The 26,633-nt window shown below is 34.5% G+C and overlaps 1 protein-coding gene across 1 annotated transcript; it reads right to left on the bottom strand.

Annotated features, from left to right (window-relative positions):
* Positions 1 to 21,098: 21,098 nt before the first annotated feature.
* Positions 21,099 to 23,293, bottom strand: LOC149244179 (lipase-like PAD4). Its single transcript, XM_089374753.1, has 2 exons — positions 22,750 to 23,293; positions 21,099 to 22,189 (listed from the first exon to the last, which is right to left on the bottom strand). The coding sequence occupies exons 1-2, from the start codon at positions 23,227 to 23,229 to the stop codon at positions 21,419 to 21,421; spliced, it is 1,251 nt and encodes a 416-aa protein (XP_089230879.1). The 5' UTR covers positions 23,230 to 23,293; the 3' UTR covers positions 21,099 to 21,418.
* Positions 23,294 to 26,633: the final 3,340 nt, after the last annotated feature.

The following is a 26,633-nucleotide window of genomic DNA, read 5'->3' as shown; positions in this document are numbered from 1 at the left end:
CATTTTTCCTTCTGTCATGGCCACCTCTAAGGAATGAAACCCTTCTTTGTCTACCATATATACAATACTCACAAAGATCAAGATTGTAGGATTTCAAACCTGGCAATAAATTTTTACCAACAAGGATTTTTAAGCCTTTCTCGCTAATGTGACCCAAATGCTTATGCCACAGATCTACTGAATTTCCTTCTTTTGTGACAGCAGCCAAATTTAATTTTCCTATTAGTGCCTTCAATGTGTATAATGTTCCTATCTTGGGTCCTTTGGCCATGACCAATGCACGTTTGCTAATTTTCCAGCCTCCTTTTCTAAAGCTTGTCGAATAGCCTTCATCATCCAATCGTCCCATAGAGATTAAACTCATGCGAATTTCTGGTACATGCCTGACCTATTTCAATAATATATCTTTTCCATCTTTCATCTTGATCTAGACATCTCCCACTCCAACAATGCTGCAAAAATGATTATTTCCCAAATGCACTCTACCATAATCACCAGGATTATATGAAACAAAACTATCTTTGCATGGGGTTACATGTGAGATGCCCCAGAGTCGAGGATCCAATCAAAGCTATTGCTAATGTATATACACATGCATCCTCTACTGAAACAGTAAACAGCACATTGCTAAATTTAAGCACATGCCACGAAACACACGGGAGCATTGGATCAACATTGCCATTAACAGGGAGCACAACAAAAGACTCTGTGGATGCATGCATTTCTTTCTTAGTGCTTGGGTTGTTGGAACTGTTGAAGGATTACTGGAACGATTGCTGGAAGGATTACTCTAAAGATTTGAAAGGGCTTCTCTCATCTTCTATCCGCTAAAAAAAGGTGAAAAATCTTTCATAGCCTTCCTTTTCTCCACCTAGTGTTTTTTCAGGTTTCCCTCAAGATGCATTGGAGGAACCCTTTCTTAGTGATTAAGTTGTTGGAATTGTTGAAGGATGGTGCAAGGATTACTTGAAGAATTTGAAGGGGCTTCTCTGGGCTTCTATCTCCTAAGAAAAGTGCACAATTTGTTACCTAGATTTGTTTTCAATGGCCGTTGTTAACTAGATTTTTCATTACTCTAATGTGGAATGGCTTTGTTCATTTTTACTAAAGTCTTGTTCATTCTTATCTTTTACGCCCCTGGTTTTAACATTCGTGTTATAAGGAGGGATGAAATATCTCACAAATATGGAATCCGTGATGTCATATAGAAGCAATTCCATGTGGATAAAAACTAAATTTCACATTAATCATCCTTGAATTTATGTTGGTTGTAATTTCATAGAATGTTTAAAAATCTACCTGTAAAAGAAGAGTTGTTTTTAGTGTGATTTTTTTGGAGTTTTTGGTGTTATTGGAAATATTTGAGATGAAATCTTGATTTGTGTTATTTAAACTAGTTTGTTCACTGTATAAAATACTTATATTGTGTAATGATTATCCACGTAATTTCAATAGATTAGTACTCTATTTTAGAAAAAGTAAACTATAAAAATCCATAAAAAAACTCAAAAAAATCATATTAAAAACAAGATGAAAAAAACATTTAATATTACATAATTATAAAATCCAAATTCCATCAAATTTATTATTTTGTATTAATAATATTATAATAGTAATTCCACGGCAATAAAAACCAAACCCCACACGAACGATGATGGTGACCTGATAATTTCATGTGAAAAACTTCTAGTGGAAGACAACGTAAATAAGCTTCCCTCTGCAACCAGTCAACATTGAACAACCATTTGAGCAATGGGGATTGGACATCATAGGGGAAATTACTCCACCATCTTCCAAACAACATATGTATATCCTTACTGCTATCGATTATTTAACTAAGTGGGTTGAGGCAATCCCTTTGAAGACAACAAATTCTGAAGCAATCATTGAATTCATAGATCAATTCATCATTACCAGGTTTGGTGTCCCAAATGCTCTTGTTTTTGATAATGCATCTTATTTATCAGGCAATGCTATGTTTGATTTCGCTATTAAAAGAGGATTTAAATCGAAATATTCTGCTAATTACTATCCCCAGGGTAATGGTTTAGCGGAATCTACTAATAAAAATCTGATCAAAATCATTAAGCGAACTATCGAACAGAATCATAAAAACTGGCATAAATCCTTAATGTTTGCTTTATGGGCCGATAGGATAACACAGAAAGCTTCTATAGGATCTTCCCCATTCAACCTTGTGTATGGAAAAGAAGCAGTACTACCCACAAATATTGTTCTTCCTTCTTTAGCCCTAGTACAGTACATTGAGGAAACTCCTTCTTCTTCTATTCAGCTTATACATGATCAAATTCTAAAATTAGAAGAGGAAAGAGAAAAAGCCAGGGTTATTCATGCCAAACATCAGCAAGTCATCAAGGCAGCTTTTGATTCAGTCTCATCCGGTTCAAAACAATTTCAAGTTGGTGATTTAGTTCTAAAATGGGACAAAGCCCATGAGGACAAGGGAAAACACACCAAGTTCCAGAAGATGTGGCTTGGACCATTTCAGATCTGTGAAAATATAGGCCATTCGACCTTTATATTGCAAGACTTATCAGGGTTGAGATATTCTCTCACTGTTTATGGCCTTATCTTGAAGAAATTCTTTAATTGAGGAGGTAACCCCTTCTCCTTTTTAGTTTGATATATTTTTGTAGTTTGTAGGATTTGTAAAAAAATAATGTTGTAAGGTATCTTCTATTGACCTTTGCTGTGTTTGAAAATTTGATCTACAGAAGTAGTGTGATATTTGCTTTTAAAATAATAGAACTCTTAACCAAAAAGGATAATTTCTAGGAAATTAGGTATCATTGTATTCTGAAACCATATTTCAAGTTTTTTGAACTCTTCTCAAAGTTTAAAAAGTATTGTAAATCATTTTCTGTTTTCAAATTGGTCTCAAAAGGTTATCAATATCAAGATAGAAGCTAATCCAATTTCAGCATCTTCAACTCTTACCTTGTCATCCATTTACTCTTAAGGAGAAGATTGTTCATCCCATTCACTAAAGTTTATGATTACTCAGAGTGTAGTTCTAAAATATCTGATATTAAAGATAAGAGGTTTTATTACAAGCCTGCTTACCATGTTCATAGGGAAATAGTTTAACCGACATTACCAATACTGCATACCAAAATAGGGTAATGGCTTAAAATTATAAGACAAGGGGTCTCATCACGAGCCAACTTGTTCGGTTAAATTACTACCGGTGAATGGCATTGTCAATAGCTGGCCACCAAACCAGGACAATGACTTTTTATCTTATTAATAACAGAAAAAAGGAAATGAAATACAAAATATGAAAACATGTTTTGAATTCATTCTGTTAATCACACTCTTAATTGGATGGAACAATGGACAATGGCATGGTTAAAAGGCATCCCTGTCGAAACTATAAACGTTTGCTGGCAGCAGAGGCTCTACCTATGACAGAAGAGTTCACTATAAAAGCTGATTTGGAAAAGTTTTCTGTTTTACAATTATAAACCAATAGAGGCCTATTTAAAACTTAGAATGTATCTATTTTCTTAAAAAAGAAAGGAAATTAGCAAAAATAGATTCATTTTATTTGGAATGCATACATACCTAGTTATATTAGAAATTTCCCCTTTGATTAGAACTCTATTTTGCAAAAGTTTAAGTATTTCTATGCTTTTCAGAGATAACTGGTTCTTCCAGTGAATCGCCAATTGTTGTGCCCTACAACAACCCCCCCCATTTCATATCATTTATATTTACAAAATTATCATATGAAATGGGTCCCTTTAGAAGTTAATTGGTATCAATATTGCATTATTTGAAAAAGGTCCACAAACCAAATGAAGACATTATATAAAACCTTTTGAAAAACCCATTTTTGATCAAATAAAACAATCTTTTATCATTGCGATAAAGCGATCGCAAGATCGCATATCGCAATGACATAGAAAAAACAAATAAGTGACATATGGGTTCCCGCTGATGCGATATCGCTATTGGCTATCGGCAATATCCTATGCACAATAATAAGGCGCCCAGGTCATACCCCCGATGCGATGCGATATCGCGATCGGCAATCGGCGATACACTATCTATGCACATTGTTATGCCCATTCACCCCGATGCGATGCGATTTCGCTATCGGTGATCGGTGGTATGCTATCCATATGTTTATATAATACCTATTCTCCTGATGCGATGCGATATCGCTATCGGCGATCGGGGTTTCGAAATTGTCAACGTAAGGATTTAAGTGTTCCCGACGCCCGATTATGATATAGCACGGATTTCAAAAAAGCCGTTAAATGGAGGGATATTATGATCAAATCATATTTAAAGCTTAATCTGCTAAGCAATGATGCACCTGCGCCCAACTGCCAAAACATCCATAGCACGCTTAAACGGGTCATTCGGTCGAATAATGGTATAATGGGCATTTAAGGGGTGGAAGGTTTTAAATGGCCATTTAATGTAATTGTAAGATATTCCCATGGATTGTATCCGCGACCATTTTTAAGAGTTAATCTCTCAGCACGCTTTGATCAATATATCTTTCCCATTTTGGATTTTCATTGGCATATCTCTGTGTTACGTTTATTTTCACCTCTGTGCAGAATTCATCCAAAGGAGAAAGCTCAAGAAAAATGGGGAAGAAATCCAAGAAGACCACAGGCACTTCCGCTACACCAGCTGCAGGACAAGCTGTCGTGGACAAAAAGAAGGGATTGATATCTGATACTACATGTTTGGGTCTCGTCAGAGTTACTTGGCAAGGTACCTACAACCTGATTGAAGCCGAAGAACCAGCAGTGACAACAGTAGAAGCTACTGTGGATTTAACTCGGAAGTTTGAGGGTACTCTCAAGGACTTAGCTGACTCCTTCCTTCACCGGATAGCAGCTAGGGAGCAAATTCTCCCATACACAGACATAGTGCGGTGGGCGATTGAAGAAATCCCAATACTGGATAGAATCTTCAGCACCAGAGACGGGAGAATTTTCGGGTCATTCAGGGCGGATGATCTAAGGCAAATGTATTATTTGCCCGAGCCAGAGAAGATATATAATAAGGTGTTCCTGGAGAAATTCGCAAACGAAAATGAAGTTGAATCCGAACCCATCCGGGATTGGAGACAAAATCCGACAAAACACAAACATGAATCTTCCGGTAAGTACTCGGTTGATTCTCTGGCTTCTCCTTATTGCTATGCTGGAATAATGATGTGTAGATTATGGGGATTGCATGACTCTGCTAATTTTACCATAGAAATGGTTCCCATAATGGAAGCAGCATGCAACAGTGTAATTATGGATTGGGCCACTATCCTCTCAGACAAATTAGCAACAGCTGTGCTTGAGTTTAGAAGCAAGACCCGTATTTCTGAAAGGGTAATTCCCCCATTCTACTACAGTGCCTATATCTAGATACCCTGTGTTTTAACTCTGAATTCCCCGTATTCGACTGGAGGTGGACTGCACAAGACCCCACGCCTATTCATATATATCATCAGAAATTGTGGAAATCTTCTTATAAACATCATCTATACCAAGTCTGTAATGGCTTTATGTTGCCTATTTATTATTCCATTTTCGATAAACCTGCTCCCAAGATTTCGTATCAAGCCGGATGTGATTTAACCGCAATAGGTAGATGGTTTGGAGAGGAGAGATTTACCTACATAAGAGTTTTCGGTAGCCAAGCCGACCCCCATGTCCTCCCTTTATACATACCTGATAAACTGCTGGCAAGGGAAATCGCTTACCAGATTATGGCTGAGAGTGTTACACAGACTCTCAAGAAGGAAAAGAAGAAGGGCTGGCCCTCTTTTCCCTTGAGGTGTGGTGTCTATACTCTGCATGATCTCAAACATGCAGAAAAGGAAGCCACAAAGATTCAATCCTTAACTCTGGCGACTCTCCCAAATAGGCAGTTTGATCCAAATAAAGTTGCCTATAATGCACTAGAACAGGCCAAATTGACAAGATTTGACCATAAAGAAGATATGTTTGACGACCTGTTCTCTTCAGCTGAGACAATAAATTAGCTTAAAGCATTCGCCAAAGCGAAATATAATGATGAAGGGTTGACTGAATTTAATAAACTTAGAGAATAGAGGTTGCAAACTCTGCCTCTAGATTTACTAGCGAAAACCCCAGCAACATCATCAAGCGAGCCTGGTCGGCAGCAGTCAAAGGAACCTTCGGTTATAACAAAGGATCATATGAAAGAACAGGAGGAAAAGCAGAGGAGAGAACAAGAAGAAAGGCAGAAAAAAGAAAAAGAAGAAAAGCAAAAGAGAGCGCAGGAGGAAAAACAGAGAAGAGAGAAAGAGGAAAAGCAAAAGAAAGAGCATGAGGAAAGGCAAAAGAAAGAACAAGAGGAACAACAGGAGAGAGAGCAGGAAAAAGTGCGGAAGGAGTCCCAAGCCGAAAAGCAAAAACAAACCACCATTGATGTCAATATAGATACTCGTATTGACCCTAAATTGCTCCAGGAATGGAAGCAATTTGATTCCATCATCAGTGGGTTGGAATGTTCAAAGGATACAGACACTTCCAAGACAACGGATACACCAGAAATCACTTCATCACAGGTTCTGAGTGGAACCAGTGGCCCACCCATTTCTAAAGACGTTGAGATAATACCAAAGGACCCCTCCGACCAAATCATTCTCCAGGTAGAAGATATTCCTCCCCTGGATGTTTTCTACAGCCCGAGGCATAAAGCAGTGGTGAAAAGACAAAGGAAAAGAAGAAGGACTCATCAACCTTCCCTTTTCCCAGAGCAAACTGTTATGGGCAATGTGGTTTGGAAGGAGGAATTTGACCCCTCCGACGACCTGACAAAACTGTCGCAGTATGCAGGAGCCTATTCGGCAGCGAAAATTGATAAGGAATTGGAGGTAAGTCTTCTACTGAAAACCAAGGATCAAGAGATTTTCTCATTACAGGCAGAGTTAGCCGAGACAAAGTAGAAGGCAGAGCAGGCAGAGCAGTAATTGTTGACACAACAGCAAGTGAACAGTCAACTAACTCAACAATTGCAGGCAGAAAAGCAAAGGATCGACCACAGCGCGATCCAGAAACAGAAGGAATTATCAGAGGCATTGGCACAATTAAAAGCAGCAAATGATGAAAACAAAAGATGAGCAAATTGCTCAATTGTCATCACAGCTCGAAAAAATAAAGGGCGTTCCACAAGTGGCTGAATTTAGAGCAGAATCATTACAAATAAACACTGCATTAATATCCCAAATTAAGCTTTTGTGTCAACAAATCGCCCAGGCAAAGCCACTGTGTGAATTAACGGCATCCATTAATAAGCAGGTAGAGAAGGCCAGAACTGAATTGGATCAAGCCGAAGAAACCATAGCTGCATTTCTTGACTGGCAAGATTCTGATCAAGGACAAGTGGCGAATTTTCCCAGGATCCTAGAAATACATAAAGATATACTCTTTACGGAATGGCAGTCCCAGTTAATGAGAGCAGAGAGGGCAGCTTCAAGATGCAAATCAACTTACAGCAATCTAGTTGAACTGGTTAATAACACTCTCTATTTATCAAACATGATCTCCCAATGCACACCAGGAAAGTTGACAACAATGAACACATTGGAGCAATCATGATATCCTGATTTAGAGGAAAAGGGGAGATTAATCGCTGGGATTAACAGTTTAACCTGGGACACATATTGGTTCTTCCTGGTAAAGCCGCATACACAGAGAGCCGCCCTTAAGTGCATAACAGATGCAATCGGGTATATGATTCCCGATATTCAGGATGCCACCTATGCCGCCCAGCTCAGTTCGCGCCTCAACAAACCTCCTGAAGTAGAGCCAATGCTTGCGATAAGTCAGCTCAGATATAAAGGTAAGCAACCTACCTGATGAATCATGCCGCCGACTGCCAGATCGCTCAAGAAAATCATGTCAAGATTGATTGATACCAATTAAATAGGATTTTTGTTTCATAGATAGGTAGATTAGCTAAGTATTTATAGACCCTTTCATTGTTTTGGAAAGGGTCATAAAGTTTTGTACTAGACTTAAAGACTGAAGTTTGCACTATTGTGCTTCAGTCAATATTCTTTTATGAAATTGGACCAGTTGTTCTTAATTCAACAAGTTTTTTTATGCAATTGTGCACTATTGTCTTTGTTGAGAATGTTTCTGCGTTGAAGGAAGAATTACAAGTAGCGATTGATATTGGGAGTGTCAAGCAGCTCATATGGTATTTCTATCTATGTCTGAATTCATTCCTTTCATATGAATTGTTATGTGATTATTCTTGCTATTATTGATTATATGCATGCGCTGTAACAGCAGATCTATATTCATTCCACTATTGGATGTTTTATGATGTGCCTTTCTTTTTAATCATGTATATGTCAATGATATAAATGATAAGTGTGGTAATATCGCTTTAATCACTTTGCTTAACTATTTAAGCATAGTAATCATGAATGAAATAATGTCCATGTCTGTCAAATGGAGTCATCTATATGCCTGTTTATAGACACGGATCATCAAGCGCTGCACTTTAAAGTTCAATAAGTTCCCGGGATAGGTCATAGTTATTGTATTCTTGTTAATAGTTTTAGTTATTCGCTCACCGCTAGTTTAGTTTATAAATCATCCATTCATCCCGTTTATCCACTTTTGGGAAACTGGTCCCATTATCCCCAGTCGGAGCCACTATTCCAAATGGAAAAGGAGCTGTACTAAGGTCCAGACCGGGTGGTTATCCCCAATGTTGTTGCAGCGATTTTCGAGGCATCAACAGGACCCTACGCCTTATACATCATATTATTTTATATAAACTAGGTCCTAAAGCTTTTCCCTCCAAAAAAAGTCTCACATCACATATCACTATTTATGAAGATCCTACCTTAAAAGGTTATCTCAAAACAAGTGAAATGTGAAATTGCGATGGCATCGTAACCTTTATCGCATCACATTTCGAGCATTTAAAAGAGTACCGCAAACTTACCATCAGTCGATATTGTGAAATGCGATCAAGACGTTGATCCCCTCCTTTAATACATCATGAACAAATGTTTAGGTCTGCCATTCATTAAAAATGTCTTTACATAGGAATAACCTGACAAGTAGCTATGTTTTGGGGCAATAAACGAGCGACTAGCATCTCGCATCTTGAAAAAACGTAAGGGAAGGCAAGAAAACTGAAAAGGCACAATGCGATATTGTGATCTGCCATATTGCTTAGCAAATCAAAAAATTGGCATTATCGCAATACAAAGGCTCGCCACCCTAGAATCTTTCTTCTCGACTTATGATGTAGACGTTTACAAGCATTACAGCTCAGGAATAACGAAGCATTAGTGGGCGTTTAGTAATATTTAACTACATTTATGTGTGAAAGCCCATTTAATGTGATATGATATCTTCTTACGTGTGTTCGAATAAAACTCATTTTGTCACCTTTATAAGTTATCTGCATAATTTAATTTCAAGTTCATTGTCATCTTTGTTTATTTGATAGCTATTTTTCCTCACTTTTAGGGAAAATCCATCGAGCAAATCATTGGGAGCAATGGTGAACAAACGTAAGGTAGTCGTCTCTGAGAACTCATAAATTACTCCTCTGTTTACGGATACTACATGCAACATAGAGGGAGGAACCTCTACATGGGAAGCCATGTATAATATACTAGAGGAAGAGAAACCAAGGATTCTGGAAACAAGGGTTACATTTGATGGATGTGATTCCTCAGACGCTTCCATGTTTGAGATAGCATGCTCATTTTTGCATCGCATAGTTGTGCACTTGAAGATAATCCCTTACACAAACATGGTTAAATGGGTTATTGATGAAGCCGGAATCTTAGATAGAGAATTCAAGACAAGAAGCCAAGAGGTTATGGGATCTTTTACGCCAGACAGCCTGCGACTTAGTACCACCTACCAGAGCCACAAGTCATCTACAACAAGCAGTTCGTCAAGAATTTTGCCAAAGAGAATGAGGACCCAACTGACTGCACCTAGACCTCGTCATATAATTAGGGCAAAATCAAGAAAGAGAAGAATAGTATGTACTCTACTGCGTCTATTTTTCCACCTCATAATTTTCCAGTGGCCATGCTATGTAGACTATTTGGCAAACCCGATAGTACTAAATTCTTCCCAGAATGGTTTTCATTAATAGATGCAACCATAAACACAACTATAATAAATTGGGCACAAATTTTTTCTGACAATTTAGCAAGAGCAATAATAGAGTACAGAAGGAAAATAAATGTTGCTTCAAGGGTTTACCCTCCATTTTTTATGAGGGCCTATGTAATGGATGCAATTTGTTTTGATTTGAAATTTCCTATCATGGGATGGAAGTGGACTATCCAAAATCCACTTCCCATTCACATATACCATAAAGACATGTGGGAATCTAACTTCGAACCACATTTTTTCAAAATTTGTCATGGAGTTATGCTCCTTATCCACAAACATCTTTATAATCGATATTCCCCCAGGTTTTCCCAAGAAGTTGAGGTAGATATCCTCCTAGTGGCCAGATGGTTTTGGGAGGAAGCATTTACATATATCAGGGTATTTGGTAGCATTACCTCCCCACATGTCCTCCCATACTATGTTTAATACAAACTAATGGCTAGAGAGATAGCCTATCAAACAGCTAGTGAAGGAGGGATGAGAAAAACATTAAAGGAAGAAAAAAGAGGCCATTTGACCTACATTCACTTTACAGTGTGGAGAATTTGCATTGCACAATCTGGGGCATGCATTTAAATAAGCAGAGATTATGTTATCTCTGCAATTACCTAAATTCCCCGGAAGGCAATATGACCCGTTCGACACTGTCAAATACTTTACCACCATGGTAAAAATAAAAGTATTCAGTAATGAAGAATATGTATTTGATGACATATTTTTGCAGAAGAAAACCTTCATAGAGGTGAAGCATATGACACAATTACTTTTTGACCATGAAGATCTTGAAACCTTTTATGAGTACAAAGAAAGGAGGCTAATGAAGGTCCCATTGGACCAATTATTTATTGAACCAATAAGGGATCCTACTCCCAGTGTAAGTCTAGAAGTAGATTTCAAAGAAAATTCTAAAACTAATTCTGGAGCAGAATACCAAGAGAAATATACCAGGGAGTCGGAGAAGTCATCAAAAAATGGGAAAAGCAGAAGCAGGGAGTCGTAAAAAGATACAACCCAATCTACAAAGAAGACAACTAAGAAAACTTCAGCTAGAAAACGGGTTGAAAACTATGTCACCTCCACACAGCCAATCAAACCCCTGGTGATTTATTTAGAGGAAGAATGGGACAAATTTAATAAAAGGCTCCATACATAGGAACGAATGCCAGAGTTGCAAACTCCACAGCAGAAAAAACTCAAGAAATTACAACAGTGGAGACTGTAAATACTCAATAGGTAGAGCACATCCCTATTACCCCCACCTCTGAAATTGTTTTGAGAATAGGGGAGACTCCCCCTCTAGATGTGTTTTATAGCCCAAAACACAGTGTTGTTGTTAAAAGACAAAGGAAGACAAGGAATTTGGATTCTACAACTGTTACTACCCCTCATAATGAAGGGATGGATTTTTCTGGAAAGACTTATCCATCGACCCGTCTGCCAACCTTACTATAATATCACAGTTTGCAGGTGCCTAAGCTAAAATGAACCTTGACAAATCAATAGAGGTGAAAATGTTCCTTAAGGAAAAAGAATATAAAATTATGTTTCTTGAACAATAACTACAACAAGGAAAATTTAACCAACAAGTAGAGACACAGTTAGCTAAGCTTCAACAAGAGTTCGAGCAGATGCAAATAAAACATCAAGCCAACTTAGCAGAAAAAGAAGCGCAAATACAAGGAATAACTGATCTACATAAAGATGATCAAAAAATTAATTATTTTATTACTGAAGTGCTCGGCCTTAACTCCCAGCTGATGTACCAAAAGGAACTATTATGCTAGAAGATTTCACAATGGAATTGTTATTGCGAAACAAGCGACAAATTGACAAATCAAGTCATGGAAACGAGACTTGAATATGATGAAATCTTGAAAAAGGTCTCCAAGTTCATCACTTGGCAGAATTCAGAAGATGGGAGAAAAGCCAACTTGCCTAAAATGGAGGAGTCACATAAAAAAATCTTATTTGCAAACTGAGATTCTCAACCTAGAGAGGCAGAAAAGGAAACAACGGATGCAGTAGCAACAGTAAACAGTGTTATCGAAAATATTAATTAAAATTTACATAGCACCAACCTTGTGGAAGAATCCATTTCGAGTTTTCTTCCTAATGTAAAGCAGCTTGAGCTACAGTGGAGACAGGCAATAGAAGAAAAAGTAGAAGCAATTAGGCAAATGACCAGGTTAAACTAGGAAGCATATTGGTGACATTTAGCGAAACCTCATGTCCAGTGGATGACCCTGTGATGCCTAACCACTTCTACGGAGAAAATGGTGCCAGAACTGAGTGACATCGTGTTCACTAGGCATTTGAAAGCTGAAATCGGCCAACTGACACAGCTCAAACCCATGATGAACATTTGTAATCTAAAGGATTAAATGCAAAATAGTTAGTCACCATGCTTATTTCTATTTTTATTTTTATTTTGCATAATTTGAGGAAGGTCGTTTAAAACTCCTCAACTATTTTTGTAATAATCTATTTTTAGTTTTATAGTTTAGTATTTAAACCCCTCTCATTCACTTAGAGAGGGGTCCATAAATTTTATTAGAAAAAATCTTCAAAACATGCACTTCTGTCCCTTTGATGAAGTTTTGGTGAAATTAATGGAACATGATTTATTTTTATCTCATCTAGCATCTTCTACTAAAATTGCACTTTTGTACTCTTAGATTGTGTTGAATGGATTGAAAGTAGATCAATATTGTTGAAGCACATGAATAGGATGTATTATAAATGGTAATTTTATCTCGTAATTCTTTTTACTTATGTATCAAGCAATAATTTATCTTCAAGTTGTTTATGTATGAAAGTTTGAATCCTGGTTAGCATTATTGCACTTCTTTATGATGATGGCCTATATTTTATGTTGAATACATGAATAACTTCCTATACGATATATATTTCACGATCATTTCAGATAACTTTTTATACAAAACAATTATTGTTAAACGAATTCATTTCTCACTGCAATTGAATGATCTTTATTATCAATTTCTTTTGGACATTATTGTAGATCACATACTTCAATTCATTCTTGGGTATAGTTATAATTAGATAGTGTTTAAATTAGGATAAAATGCATGTGATTATTAGTTCAGATTAGATTACTTTTAGCTTAAATATTACTCCAAAATATCACATATCACCCCATCAACACTATTATAAATTAGATTGGGAAACTAGTCCCAGTATCCCCAATTGGAGCCACCACACCAAATGGAAAAGGAGCTACCAACCAAGGTCCGAAATGGGTGGTTTTTCCCCATGTTGAAGCAATGATTTTCAACGCTTCAACATGACCATAATGAGTTCAGAATGCAGTCTTGAAAATGTCCTACTCCTTTATCCTTATTTGGTGTTAGGCGAATGTTAAATAGATTTTTCAAAATACTTTGGCTCCTTTCACTTGATCAAATAAATCATCAATACGTGGTAAGGGATATTTATTTTTTATGGTCAGCTTATTTAGCTTACGATAATCGATACATAATCTCAAGGTTCTGTCTTTCTTCCGTACAAATAGTACGGGGGGTCCCCAAGGGGACATACTGGGGTAGATGTACTTTTTATCCAAAAGCTCATGAAGCTACATTTTGAGTTCTGTCAACTCAGGTATGCTCATGTGATAAGGGGCCTTGGATATAGGGGCTGTACTGAGAATTAGTTTGATGCTGAAATCAATATCACGCTTTGGTGGTAATCCTATAATGGATTTAGGAAATACATCAACAATTTCCTGAATGACAGGAATGTTTTCCAAGGAGATCATTTTATTCTTGTTGTTTGTAAATCCCACCTGAACAACATATATTTTACAGGCTTTCCTAACACATTTTCCTAGATGACTAGTAGTGATAGGACGTAACTTGGTATTGGTTTTGATTCCTTGGAGTTCCTTCCTTTGGCCTGTTTCAGTGAGAAAACTAACAGCTTTCTATTTGTAATCCACTAGGGACCAACAGTTTTCCAACCAATCCATCCTGATTAAAATTTCATAAGAACCCAAAGGAAGTATATTGAGGTCAACATAAATCGGTTGACCTGAAATTGTTATGAGAAACGTTCTGTTTTGGCAATTACCCTCCTTTTCGTCTGGGTGGCTAATTGAACTGGCCATGGTTTTGGAAACTTCCTTCTCTGCAATTGACACTTTTCTATTACCTTAGGACTAACATGGCTTAAGCTAGCATCGGGATCAAATAAAACAGAGACAGGTTTCTTAGTAATCATACCTTCACATTCGATCATGGTGGGCTGATATTTTTCTTGATGATCATCGAGAGCAGCATTAATTTTGGGCATGCTCCTTACCACTTATCCAACCATGGATGCTTCCTTCATATTTGATAGTTGCTCCATTCTTGCCTTATGCGGACAATTTTTGTAATAGTGGGGTTCTCCGCATCCCCAATGTTGCATCAACAGTTTTGACTGTTGGTCATTAACAAATTTGATAACTCCCTCTAACTGTCTCTCTTGAGAATATGCAGCTTTAGGCTGATTCCTTGCGGGAAATTTTTTGAGGGGTTTTTGCTGTATATTTCTGCCAATAGAGAATTTTGGGTGTCTATTTGGGATCAGGCTTCTACCTTTCCTATTCGGCCCTCCTTTAGGTCCTTCATTTTTTTGTTTCATTTGCTGGTAGCCGATGTGGGCTTTCCACACGACATCATCCATTGTTTTGGGGTAGTCAAACTCTAGCTTCTCCTTCATAAAATTGGGTAGGCTACTAATGAAGCATTGAATTTTGGCCTTTTCCTCTTGCATATAAGGCACATAGCATAGCAAGGAAGCAAATCATGTCACATATTCATCCATGGTTAAGGTTACCAATCTTAACTCGTGAAATTCTTTTGCTTTTTTGTCATAATAACGTCCAGTTAGATACTTGTCTTTGAAATTATTTTGGAATTCATTCCATGCAACCTGCTCTTCATCAATTTTCCTCACTGTTTTGATTTCTTCCCACCAAAAGTTAGCCTTACCCCTTAGCTAATAAAATCTCAATCGTGGCTTCAGTTTATCGGTGTACTCATACATCTGAAAATATTTGCCCATATCAATTAACAATGCTCCCACTGCCTCTTCAGATTCCCCTTTAAAGAGTGATGGTTTAATATTTTTAAATTCTCCTTGTAATTCAAATTTCTGTCTTTTTGTCTTGTGTTGGTCAGAAACATTGTCTAGGCATCCTTATTCATATTCCCCATGTTTTTATGCTAACTCAGCATTTTCCTCTCCATGTTGGGTCGTTACGGTCTTCTCCTTGTATTCAGCACTAGGGTCTGGATGTCGTTGATTCTATCAATTGGACAGACTTCTAAGAATTTTCTCCTTTTCTAAACGTAGTCATTCTTTGTCTATTCTTAAATTTTTCATGTCAACATGCGGCTGCTGAACAATTTTGAGTAAAACTGCATCAGCTTGACGAGATTCCACGTCGAGCTATATCCAAATGTCAGGGTTAGCATTCACATAGATTGTCTCTGGTAGAATGGGAGGTCCTAGGTTCATCTGCATTTTGCCCCTTCTTGAGTTGAGGCGGTCTCTCTCTTCATATACATATTTACTTAGTTAAATTAAAGAATCACATTCATTACATATATATATATATTCCCTAAAGAGTCTCAGTGTATGAACCTAAGCTTTGATACCATTTTTAACATCATTTAACTATAATACAGAACATATATAAAAAAAAATACAAACCATAATCTTACGACTTAAACCAAATCTTAAATATTATGCCACGGAGGCGGACGATGACTTCTATGGCATATTTATTAATTAAACACCTTATTAATTGTTACACAATTGGCCTATCTATCTCCGCCATACTTTAATGGGTCACATGGCCTCCATCAAGGCATTAGGCCCATCACCAGAGTCTCGATTAAATACCCTTTGTACGCTCAGCCAAACAACTTGCTTTTGGGATGCTGTATTGCATGTGTCTGTCCATTAGTTAAATATGACTGTGACAACTGGTCTGGTATTTTTTTGTTGATCTGGATGGGGTGATCTGACGGTGAGAAGGGTTTAGGGCTTTTCCAACTACCCAACTCACCATCTCCGGCCAAAGGGGAGGTCAATTTCTACCTAGAGTTGGAGGTATTAGTTGCTTTGCAACGACTTCAACTACCAGTTTCTTAGTTGCTTCTGCAACTCCTTGTCCACGAGTAATGGCACTGTCAGTCCATCCTTCGTAGGGAGGTAACCAGAACCCTTGCCCTCCTTCATTCCAGTTCTCCATTACTAAATATGTTCGATGTTTCTTTAAATTCTTGTTGAAACAAAGGGTTAACAAATGGCTCTCGATGGCGAGGACTGGCACGAGGTTCCTCATGTTCAGTGAAGGGTGGTGGGTTCCAACACCAGTTTCAAGAAGGTAAGCCTTTTGTCTTGCAATATCTCTCTTACAATTTTCCCTATTTCTGTTTTTCTAACCAATCAATTGTTTCTGTGCAAGGAAGACGGATGGCCCACAGATGGAGCTCTCCAAAATCAGGTAAGGTTGACATTCTCCAATTATTATTCTTTATCATTTAAATAAAAGACAAGCATTCTTCCAAAATGTTCTGAGAACAACTGTAAATCAAATTGTAGGTAAAATGTTGTTACTGTCATGGTATTTTCATGATTATGTCCACTTCTCCAGAGATTAGGCGAACTTATATTCTCCATGGCCATTCACGGGTTGGAAAATATCTACCATGAGTTCCATGAGTTTGAATGTTTTCGATTTGGTTGCATGTGGGAGATTTTGTCTTGTAGAAGACTTTAGCCTAAACTTACTGCTTTCTTATTTTATTTGAAAGACTCTGTGAATGACTAAAATGTTGCTCTTTGTTTCCAGAGTTGAAATGTAGATAGGTTTTTGGGGCTTCTTGGCTCATAAGACTATTGCTATTTTTGCAAGTCTATATGTAATTTAAATTCCCTGGAATACTTACCTCCCGAGGAAATAAGAACTTGAGGGCCTTTTGGCTTTTCTTCCAGTTTGGATACGTTGTGACGTGATTTATGTAGACTGTTGAGGTTATGCTTGTTTATTCCGTTAGATATATATGTGCTTACGTTAATAAAATATATATAGATTCTGGCTCTATTACAACCTTTATGGAAGGATTATTTGATAGTACATGGGATGCGACTCTATTACAGTCTTTCTGGAATACTTTGATAGTTCATCTTTCGATTTCTGCTTTGATTTATCCGATTAAATAACAACTAAGGAATTTTCTTCTCCTTGCTTCGTTTATTCAAGCTTTCTTAGTACAATTGACTGAAATAATGATTCTCACCCTTTATTGAGAGAGGAATTCCACCTTAGGGTTTTATTATTCCATTTGTTAATGTTTATAGAATGTATTTCATTCTCTTAAGTAAATAAAAAAGGACTATTGCTCTAGCTCCTAACTCCGTGAGGTAACAATATGATACGGAGATAAAATGCTTCATGCATGGTTTCATTATTTGTTAGTTATTATGCATTATTGTATATCCTCTCTTTTTCAAAGAAAATGTTTCCAGCATGATTTCGTTATTTGCTAGATATTATGCATTACTTCATATGCACTGTTCATTAAAGGAAATGTTGCAAGCATGGTTTTTTTATTTGCTAACTATTATGCATTATTGTATATCATTGTTTGTCCCTTTTGATGAATATTTACATGATTCTTGTAAGAAAATAACTTTCTATAATCTAATATTATCCTTTCCTAAATGAAATCTATGATACTTATCTGATTTAAACTTGTCAATATATAAGTCCAAATTCCTCTGGAAAGTCTCTCCTCCCAACCACAAGCCTAGAGTTCACGTTGAGGCTCTTCTCGTAGCACTTTCTCGAAGGTTTTTGATTTGATTCATATTCCATTAACCTTATGTTGTATGTTGTTTGTATCTTGTATTATATATCAATTAATTTTTTTTTTTATGAGTTATGACCCACATTGTTGGTTTACCCTACCCGTCAGATTTATTTGTAGCAAAAAAAGAAAAACTCTCGCTCTTTCATTATCTTCCCTTCTGCCCCTTTGAGGTGTGCATATCTTTCCCTTAATGTGTTTAGTTTGATTTCTGGCTTGCATCAAATTATGCTCAAGTTTAGCATACTTGATCGCCTTCTGAACCAGTCATTAGCTTTTTAGGTAGGTTGATAATCATGCTTATTTGTTGCAATGTCGCTCTATCAACAATTTTTTTGATATGGTTGGAAATGTTGTGAATAGAAATCATTGATTTTAGGGTGTTACACATATGTGAGGAAGTATGTGATTTGCATTAGCTTTTAGTTGATTTTATTGTTTATTTGGTGACATTGCTAAGTAATAACACAAATGACAGAGTGAACTTCATTGAATCTAACCAAATCTGCACTCTAGTTGGTTGCTTTTCAATACAAAGAAATTGGATGAGTTGCAGGTAATAATTGGATTTGTGCAGGCGGAAAAGCAACTCAAGACAGTTTGTAATTGAATCCTCACCTTGGCAAAGGAAAGATCTTGTAGAAATGCAATTCTATATATCTTATTTTCTTGTTGTGGGAGCTTTATGTAACCTAATAGCTAGTAACTAAGGCTAACATTTATTGTCTTAATATAATCCATGATGCTTTTCTCTCTGAAAAAAAACTAAGGCTAACATTTATTGTCTTAATGTAGGTGGGCTACTTGTGAATTTGTTTGCTTTCCAGCACTGACGTAATGCTGACGTAGCTAGAACCTTAACCTTTTAAACATTTCATTAATACTTGTAAAGCGAAGAAAACATTGGAACTGTTGACTGTTGGAGGCAATCATTTTGATAGCTCAATGTACAAAGTTAGTGTGGTTGATTGTCGATACCAAAAATCTTTGATGGAGATGATTATGTTAAGAAAAATGCAGCAAATGTCTTTTGAAGTTGTGTTTAGGGTGGAGATTAAAATACTAGAATAGATTGAGTGGTTTGAGCTTGACTATTTCTATAGGTTGTGTATTGATGAATTTCAACTTTAGTTCGGGATAAAATTCATGATTGACAATGCATTTTCATTGCTTTTATTGATATGCATGTTTCAACAGACTTTGAAAGTTAATATGTTGTATTCGAATTATTTTCAATTTAATTTGTGTTCTCTTTCTTTTCATTGTTTTGGATAACTAATATATAACTATCTCTGCATCCTACCATCTTGCTCTTGTCCCTTTTTCTTTTTATTGGTACCTTCAAGACTTCATCTTATTTTTACTGGTACCTTTTCTTCTATTTGTAGAGACTGGATTTTTCAGCTGCTACTTTTCATTCCATCATGACAATTCTAAGATGTGTTGCACTGGAATGCCTAAGTTAACGTGGAATGATATATTAAATTATGATTTGATGCACTTCTGACATAAGATTGTGTTGGGGTGTCTTAATATTCCTTGTTATTTGTTGCTTATTATGATCTCATGGTGTCCAATGGCTTCTTTTGTCTGTTACATTTTACTCCTGTTAGATATTTTATTTGCGAATCCAATTGTTTATGTTTAGTGAACATTTTTAGAAGGGCGACTGTAAATTGTTATGTAATTTTATTTTTTCCATTAATTGAGTGTTTACCATATCAACTCAATATATTTTATAAATTAATTTAAACTCTACATATTGAAGAACCTTTTAATAATATAATTAATATTGTTTAATAAAATGGTGAATAAAACACCCTCCACACAAAATTAAATCTGGATGAATATAAAATCATAAAAATTATATTGTACCTATACACGTTATTATTAAAATATAATTATAATATATATACAATTTTATATATATATATATATATATATATATATATATATATATATATATATATATATATATATATATATATAATAAAAACCACTTGGTAGCAATGTCCAAAAAGCAAAGGCAGTGATATTGCCATCATATGGCTTTTGTTATTATTATTATTAAAAAGAAATATAAGTTATATGTACATTTAAAAAAAAATGGAAAGCCCCTAGAGAATAGTTATGGCCATGAAAATGAAGTGTTATGCACTAGGAGGTTTGAAGTTCAAATCCTCCTAAATTACATGTGTTTGCAAAAGGGGCATATGTAGGCACATAAGGGTTATAGTGGTAGAGTAGAAGTGGACCCTATGTCACAAGAGTATGACAAGAGTATGAAACCAGCCGATGTCAATACTAACCAATTGCCGTTTCTCTGGTCACTAACAAAAAAACAAACATAGAACAAACAAACAAAAATAAAAAAGCAAAACAAACATGGAACAAACAAACAAAAAACAAAAAGCAAAACAGACATGGAACAAGATTCTTAACCATGCATATTTAACCTGCTTTATCATGGATGTTCTTACTTTTTAAAATACCATGGGTTATTATTACCACATGCCCAAAAAACCACAATTCATTTCATATAAGACTGGTTAATATATGACATTTTTTAATTAACCAATTTAAATACATTGGCAAAAAAAAAACATAACTACATTAGAGATAAAATATTTTAGAATATTTTGTAGAAATTAAATCCCTACCATCTATTTAATCATTATTGATAATTAATTTAAAATTATGTAAATCTGTTCCAAAATAAACATACTTATTAACCAAAACTAAAAAATAATTTGTTGATATAATATTCTATGATTTCCCTTAAAATCTCACCTCCTAAACTTGTCTTCTATTATAAAAAAAACTATTAATTTGATAAAAAATTATCAATAATTTATTGAAGAAAAATCCTCTATGTTCAACTATCTCATTTTTTCAACATCAACATATATATATAAACAAACTTTATATTGTAACTATAAGTATATCCAATGGCCGGAGTGTTTTTACTCAAACATGAGGACGCACATTTATGAAACATCAGGATTGCTACAGAGGAAAAAGTTCAATTCTTCTTGGAAAGTGAGAAGCAAAATACACATAAAAATCAAAATATTACAGTTATTCAAAAATAAAGCTATTGGGAGAAGCTCCTCTTCTTGAGAGAAGAAGCAACCTCATTGGAAAATGTCTTTTAGTTGGAGGTAGAAACAGAAATTGCATATCTAAAGCAAAACAAGCAATCTAATTAGCAGAAGACCCTCTTCCTTGAATCTCGAAAACAATACAAGCAACCTAACCGGAAGATCATGTTTTTTTTCATTCAGATAACCTGCAACTTTGAAACTTTCCCATTATCTGACATAAAGGAGAGCTCCATTCAGGGGAAGATCATGTTCTAAACAGCTTTTCCATTCAAATAACCTGCAACGTTTCCATTTTCTGACATAAAGGAGAGCTCCAATCAGGGGATTGATTTTTCTTATACTCTTTCCATTCTTCCCACCACATCATGAAGCTGCTTCCTTGGAAGAAAACATCTCGAGAAATGCTGAGATCGTTTTCCATCTTTGTTACATACTCTTCAAACTTTTCAAGCTTTTGTAGGCTTTCGTGTTGGCCTTGTTTTAGATTTTCCAGGTCTTTCCAAGCCTCTTCTACATGTGCCCAAAGGCACGAGTCCGGGGTGAGGGATGTACGCTTTGTGCGGGGTCGTTGACCTTTTGAACCGCGAGCTTTTTCTTTCGCTTCCATCCATTTCTGAAGAACTTTATGGCGATTGTGTCTTCCATCTGAAAGATAGTTGCCATTGCTGTTATTGCGATAATAATATGCAATATCCAGAGGCTCTACCAGTTTTCTATATGTATTGCCAGCATTTATCCACTTATTTTGGGATTCGAAATCACTTGGCAACTCATGAGCCTCCCATTTTTCAATAATATCATCCCAAAACCCGCCAAGCCTTTGCCTACGCAAATTAGCATCGATATCCCTCTTGTCAAGTCCCTTGAAGGTATCATAATATCCGATGCCACCGTTCTTCTCACAACCCTCTTTATACCATTCAATCTCTGCCATAAGACTTTGGTTCAGGCTTAACTCAATAGCTAGCCTATCAACATTTGTGTTATACCTGTTTTCAGTTTCTCCAGCTTTTCGTAGGGCAAGCTGTGCATGATCATTCTGCACAAAGTTATGATCACCAATTCAACAACATTTCAAACAAGGATTACTGTGCCTGAAAATAAAATTCAAAAGAGCAGCAGGGAAGATCAATACAACGCTACAGTAAAATCTTATATCAGATCTTATACAATAATAAACTAGCATGAAGAAAGCTGAAAAGGCCAGCCTAAGAACCACAGCGTTCACAATAAAGACCTGTAATTCATTAGATTGGAATGTTGTTCCATCTCGAGAAGGGAGGTGCTCTACAGCCATGGTGGGGGATCCCTTTGTGTGAATTTGTGGCTTTACTAATATCAAATGAGGCCCAATAATATCATCGTATCCAACTTTGCACTCACTTGACTACTAAAGTTAATGGATTTAAATTCTTTTTGGATTTAAACGTACAAAGTCATACAACAAAACACATGTTCATAACCAGTAAGCCCATTCTAGCTATTCTAGCTGTACTTTTATACTTCTCATACATTTTAGACATATTTACTGATATAAAAAAACACATTACATTTTTTTGTTCTTTCAAATGTTAATCAAAAAGGAATTTTGGGTATTACCTGAGCTTCAAAACCAATAGCTTCTAATTGCACTGAGATTCCCATCTCGTAAGAGGATTTGGAATCAGAATTGGCAAATCTTTTACCACTTATGGAGTTTTCTATGACATGTTTCAAAACAGAACCATATCCTATATGCTCTGAAAACCAGTCCTGTACAATAATATCAGAAAGCTTTTCATGGCTCTGCATTGTCAAATGAAGCATCATCAAAACGGTCTCAGAATTCTCAATACAAGCTGCGCCATGGTTTGAGCAAAACATACAAGTACCAAAAGGTTTGTATGGGCTTCTCTTTATAACCCCATCTGATCCCCTTGAATCAACTCCATAGTATGCCACTGTAGCAGTATACTGCAGGACACTTTTAAGAAGAGTCCTACAAGCATCTTCAATAGAAACATCAGCGACTTTGCCATGCCAATACGGCAAGATAGCAGTCAAAGGCTCAGCAATGGATTCAACCGGTGCAAGGAGCATCCGAGGAACAATATCATGCTGGGAAATCACATGCAAAAAGTTGCCTCCCCAATTCTCACGACCAACTGCTCTCTTTCACAACTAGACTATATCCAACTACAGTTCGGTAACTTTTCTTCGAACACTTTCGCTCTTTTACAACTGGATTATATCCAGATACAGTCAGGTACCTGAGGTCTCATTATCTGTTTTTTTATTGTATTTGAGTGGCTTCCCACTCATTTATTCCACCCAGCTCCAAGATAGCCTTTCTCCATTATTTTCCCCTCTATATTTTCCTTTTGGATTTAACTGTTTCTCTTAACTATTGCAAACAATTTATTTTTTTATTAACATGTCTGAACACCTAATTACTCATTAATTAGGTAAGAAATTGTAATGTAGTCTTCCAACCTAGTCATTATCATAATGTAAAAAAAATAATACAACAAGAAATAAAAAAAACTTAATAACCACATTAATTCTTTCAAGTAACCTAAAGTGTTACAAATCCCATACAACTCATTAACTATGTTTGGTTTCACAGTTCACCTTAACATTTACTGTTCCATATGGAAACTATATAGCACTCTAGTTGCTGCAAGGCATTTCTGAACATTTTTGTAACCTATTTCAGCTCTTTTTGGTCACTGACGTTCCCTTTACCTACCATGTTGTTTCATTTCCACGAGAAACATTGGAGTTTTCCTTACCTTCATTTCGGTCGGTGGAAAAAAGTATAGTTTGTTTCAATTATTTTAAGGGCTATTTATAAAGATAAAACATAAATAAAACTAGCTGGCTAATATTAGTGCTACCATGTGGGTTAAATAAGTTAAATAATAGATTAATATGAACAGTCATTATCATTGAAATTAATTTATATTTTTGTATAACTAAATGAAATTTTTATCCTTGCTTTATGATAGTAATGGATTTTTCTATTATAATTTTACTTTTCAAATTTTATTATTCATAATTTTTTATTTTTTTATAATAATAATTATGAAATATATATTGTATTATTAAAATAAAATAATAAGGATAAATTTTATTAACTAAAGTTTAATATGACTTATTATTATTATTATTATGTATGAAGATGACAAAGAAAATATTTTGTTTTTAATTTAAATGTTTATGGGGACATTGCAACCTACATAATTAGTTTCCAATCTTAACCCTTCTTTAACTAAATCTCATATAAACCATATAATTTATACTTGACTAATAAATTATCAATACATATATCAACCCTATTTTCTCACTAATATTAAAAATCATGACATTTTATCTATTTTAATCATTCATATAAATTAAAACAATATATATTCTCATATGTTATCATTCTTATTTTCTCACTAATATTAAAGATTATGACATTTTATTTATTTTTTCAATCATCCATATAAATCAAAACAATATATATTCTCATATATTATCATTGTGATATTCTTAATATCTAAAATATCTTCAATTTCTGCTTTGTTTAAAAAAAATTAATAATTTTAAAAACTGTAGAATAACAATATTGTTTAAAAAAATTTAATAATTTTAAAAACTCTAGCATAATCAATATATAAATGTTAGAATTTCACAATTAAGTAACTCTATTAAATGTGATGATGGTGACCATTTAGTAATATATTTTATGAATTAGCTCTCAAAATTAAATAGCTCTATTAAATTTGATTATATAAAACTATTACTAATTTATTTTAATAATATGAAACATTAAAAATTAATAAATAAAAAACTAAATTATCATCACCCTATGATAAATTATTATTTTTAACATAATCTTTATTTATACCAATCGCATGTTTCGAAAAATATATAATATTTGTACACTAGGTGCGTCTTTACTCTCCTCTACGGGTATGCAGATCCATCATCACGATTCAGAACCAAGTAACGGTCAAAGAATTTTCTTTTTATTCCGCGTCCACGCGAAAAAAATAAGTATTTGTACACTAGGTGAATCATTGTTAAGTGACAAAGAAGGAATTGCGCGTGCAAGTAGCTTTTTTGGAATTCTGCGTTGAAAGGACTATAATATTTGTAATTTGTTTTTAAGAATTAAAATGGCAGAGAAGCAAAATTCATTATGGAAAAACATACTATTAGAAATACATGAATCTACCTAACATTCCTAGAATCATTTGTATTTTTAAAATTTATTATTTTAAATTAAATTTATAATTAGTACCTATAATTTTAAATTAATATAAAAAAATTCAATTTTCCATTATCATAATGTAATATTTCAAATAAATGGGTTGCAAACCATTTTAGTTTTTTTTTTTTTTTTTTAAATTTGTGGAATTTGTTTTCCTTATTTTTATATATTTTCATATATAAAATGTAGATTATTTCTATATCGATATAAATTTGTATTGATAATTTAAATGATTTATTAATATAAATAATAAAATGATAATTTTATTATATTTATTAATTTAAATGATGATGATTTTATAGATTAATTTGGTTTGTGGAATATTTTGATTAAGTTTTTGAGTTTATTATTTTCATTTGTATAAGTTTTTAGTTAAAATGATAATTAATAAATTTATTTTATATATTATTTTTAAAAACATATAGAAATTCTACATTATATTTTTAGGGGATTTAAACAACAAGTTTAAGGGAGTTTAATTTCTTGTTTTGATAGGATGATATGTTGGACATGATGAAGATGTATTCCTCCCAAACTTACAACAACAATAACAAAAAATAAAAAATTAAATATAATAAAATGTTACTAATAATTTATAAAAATATATATTTTTAATAAAATTTTCAAATATTAATAAAATTTATTTTATTAAATAAATATTCTTATGAATTAAATATAGACTTTTATTTTTTATTATTCTATTTTAAATATATCACTACTTTTTTTTTTTAATTTATAATTTTTTAAAAAATATTTAGAAAATAAAATTAAAAGTATTTAATATGAATTATTTTAAGTAGTATTGTGAAAATTTTTAATATATTTTAATTAAATTTTATTTATTAGAAAAAATGTTTTATTGTTTGTAAGTTTATGTGGTGGTTAGAACCTGAAGAAATAAAGTCTAGAAGTTGATTAATAATAATCATTTTTAGTTGACATTTGGAGTCCAAAATGTACCCATGATGAGGACATAATGCATGAGAGAAGGAAGGGGAGATGTATAAATATAAAGAAAAAAGAGGATGAAAAAATTGGATGGATGAGAAACCTAACCATCAGAACAAAAAAGCTAAAACCTAAAAATCTAAAACAACTAGCAATTAGAAATGTATATAATAGTTAATAATGATATATTAATTGACCTAAATTTATTAATAATGATCTTTTCGCTAGAGAAAACAATAGTGCAATGAATCCATGAAGGTGAAGAAAATACATCCTTCTTCCATAAATCCCTGATAAG

Source organism: Pinus tabuliformis, chromosome 8 (assembly GCF_031772625.1).
Source record: "Pinus tabuliformis cultivar Carrire ecotype Pingquan chromosome 8, CPIR1, whole genome shotgun sequence".
NCBI lineage: Eukaryota > Viridiplantae > Streptophyta > Pinopsida > Pinales > Pinaceae > Pinus > Pinus tabuliformis.
Note: the sequence above shows the minus strand (reverse complement) of the source record. Positions and strands in the feature narration are given on the sequence as shown.

Excerpts from the sequence above, each read along its gene's own strand:
- LOC149244179 (XM_089374753.1), bottom strand. The coding sequence starts at position 23,229 with ATGCTCCTTGCACCGGTTGAATCCATTGCTGAGCCTTTGACTGCTATC. Across the intron at positions 22,190-22,749 it reads CTATTGGTTTTGAAGCTCAG|AATGATCATGCACAGCTTGC; the intron begins GTAATACCCAAA and ends AACTTTGTGCAG.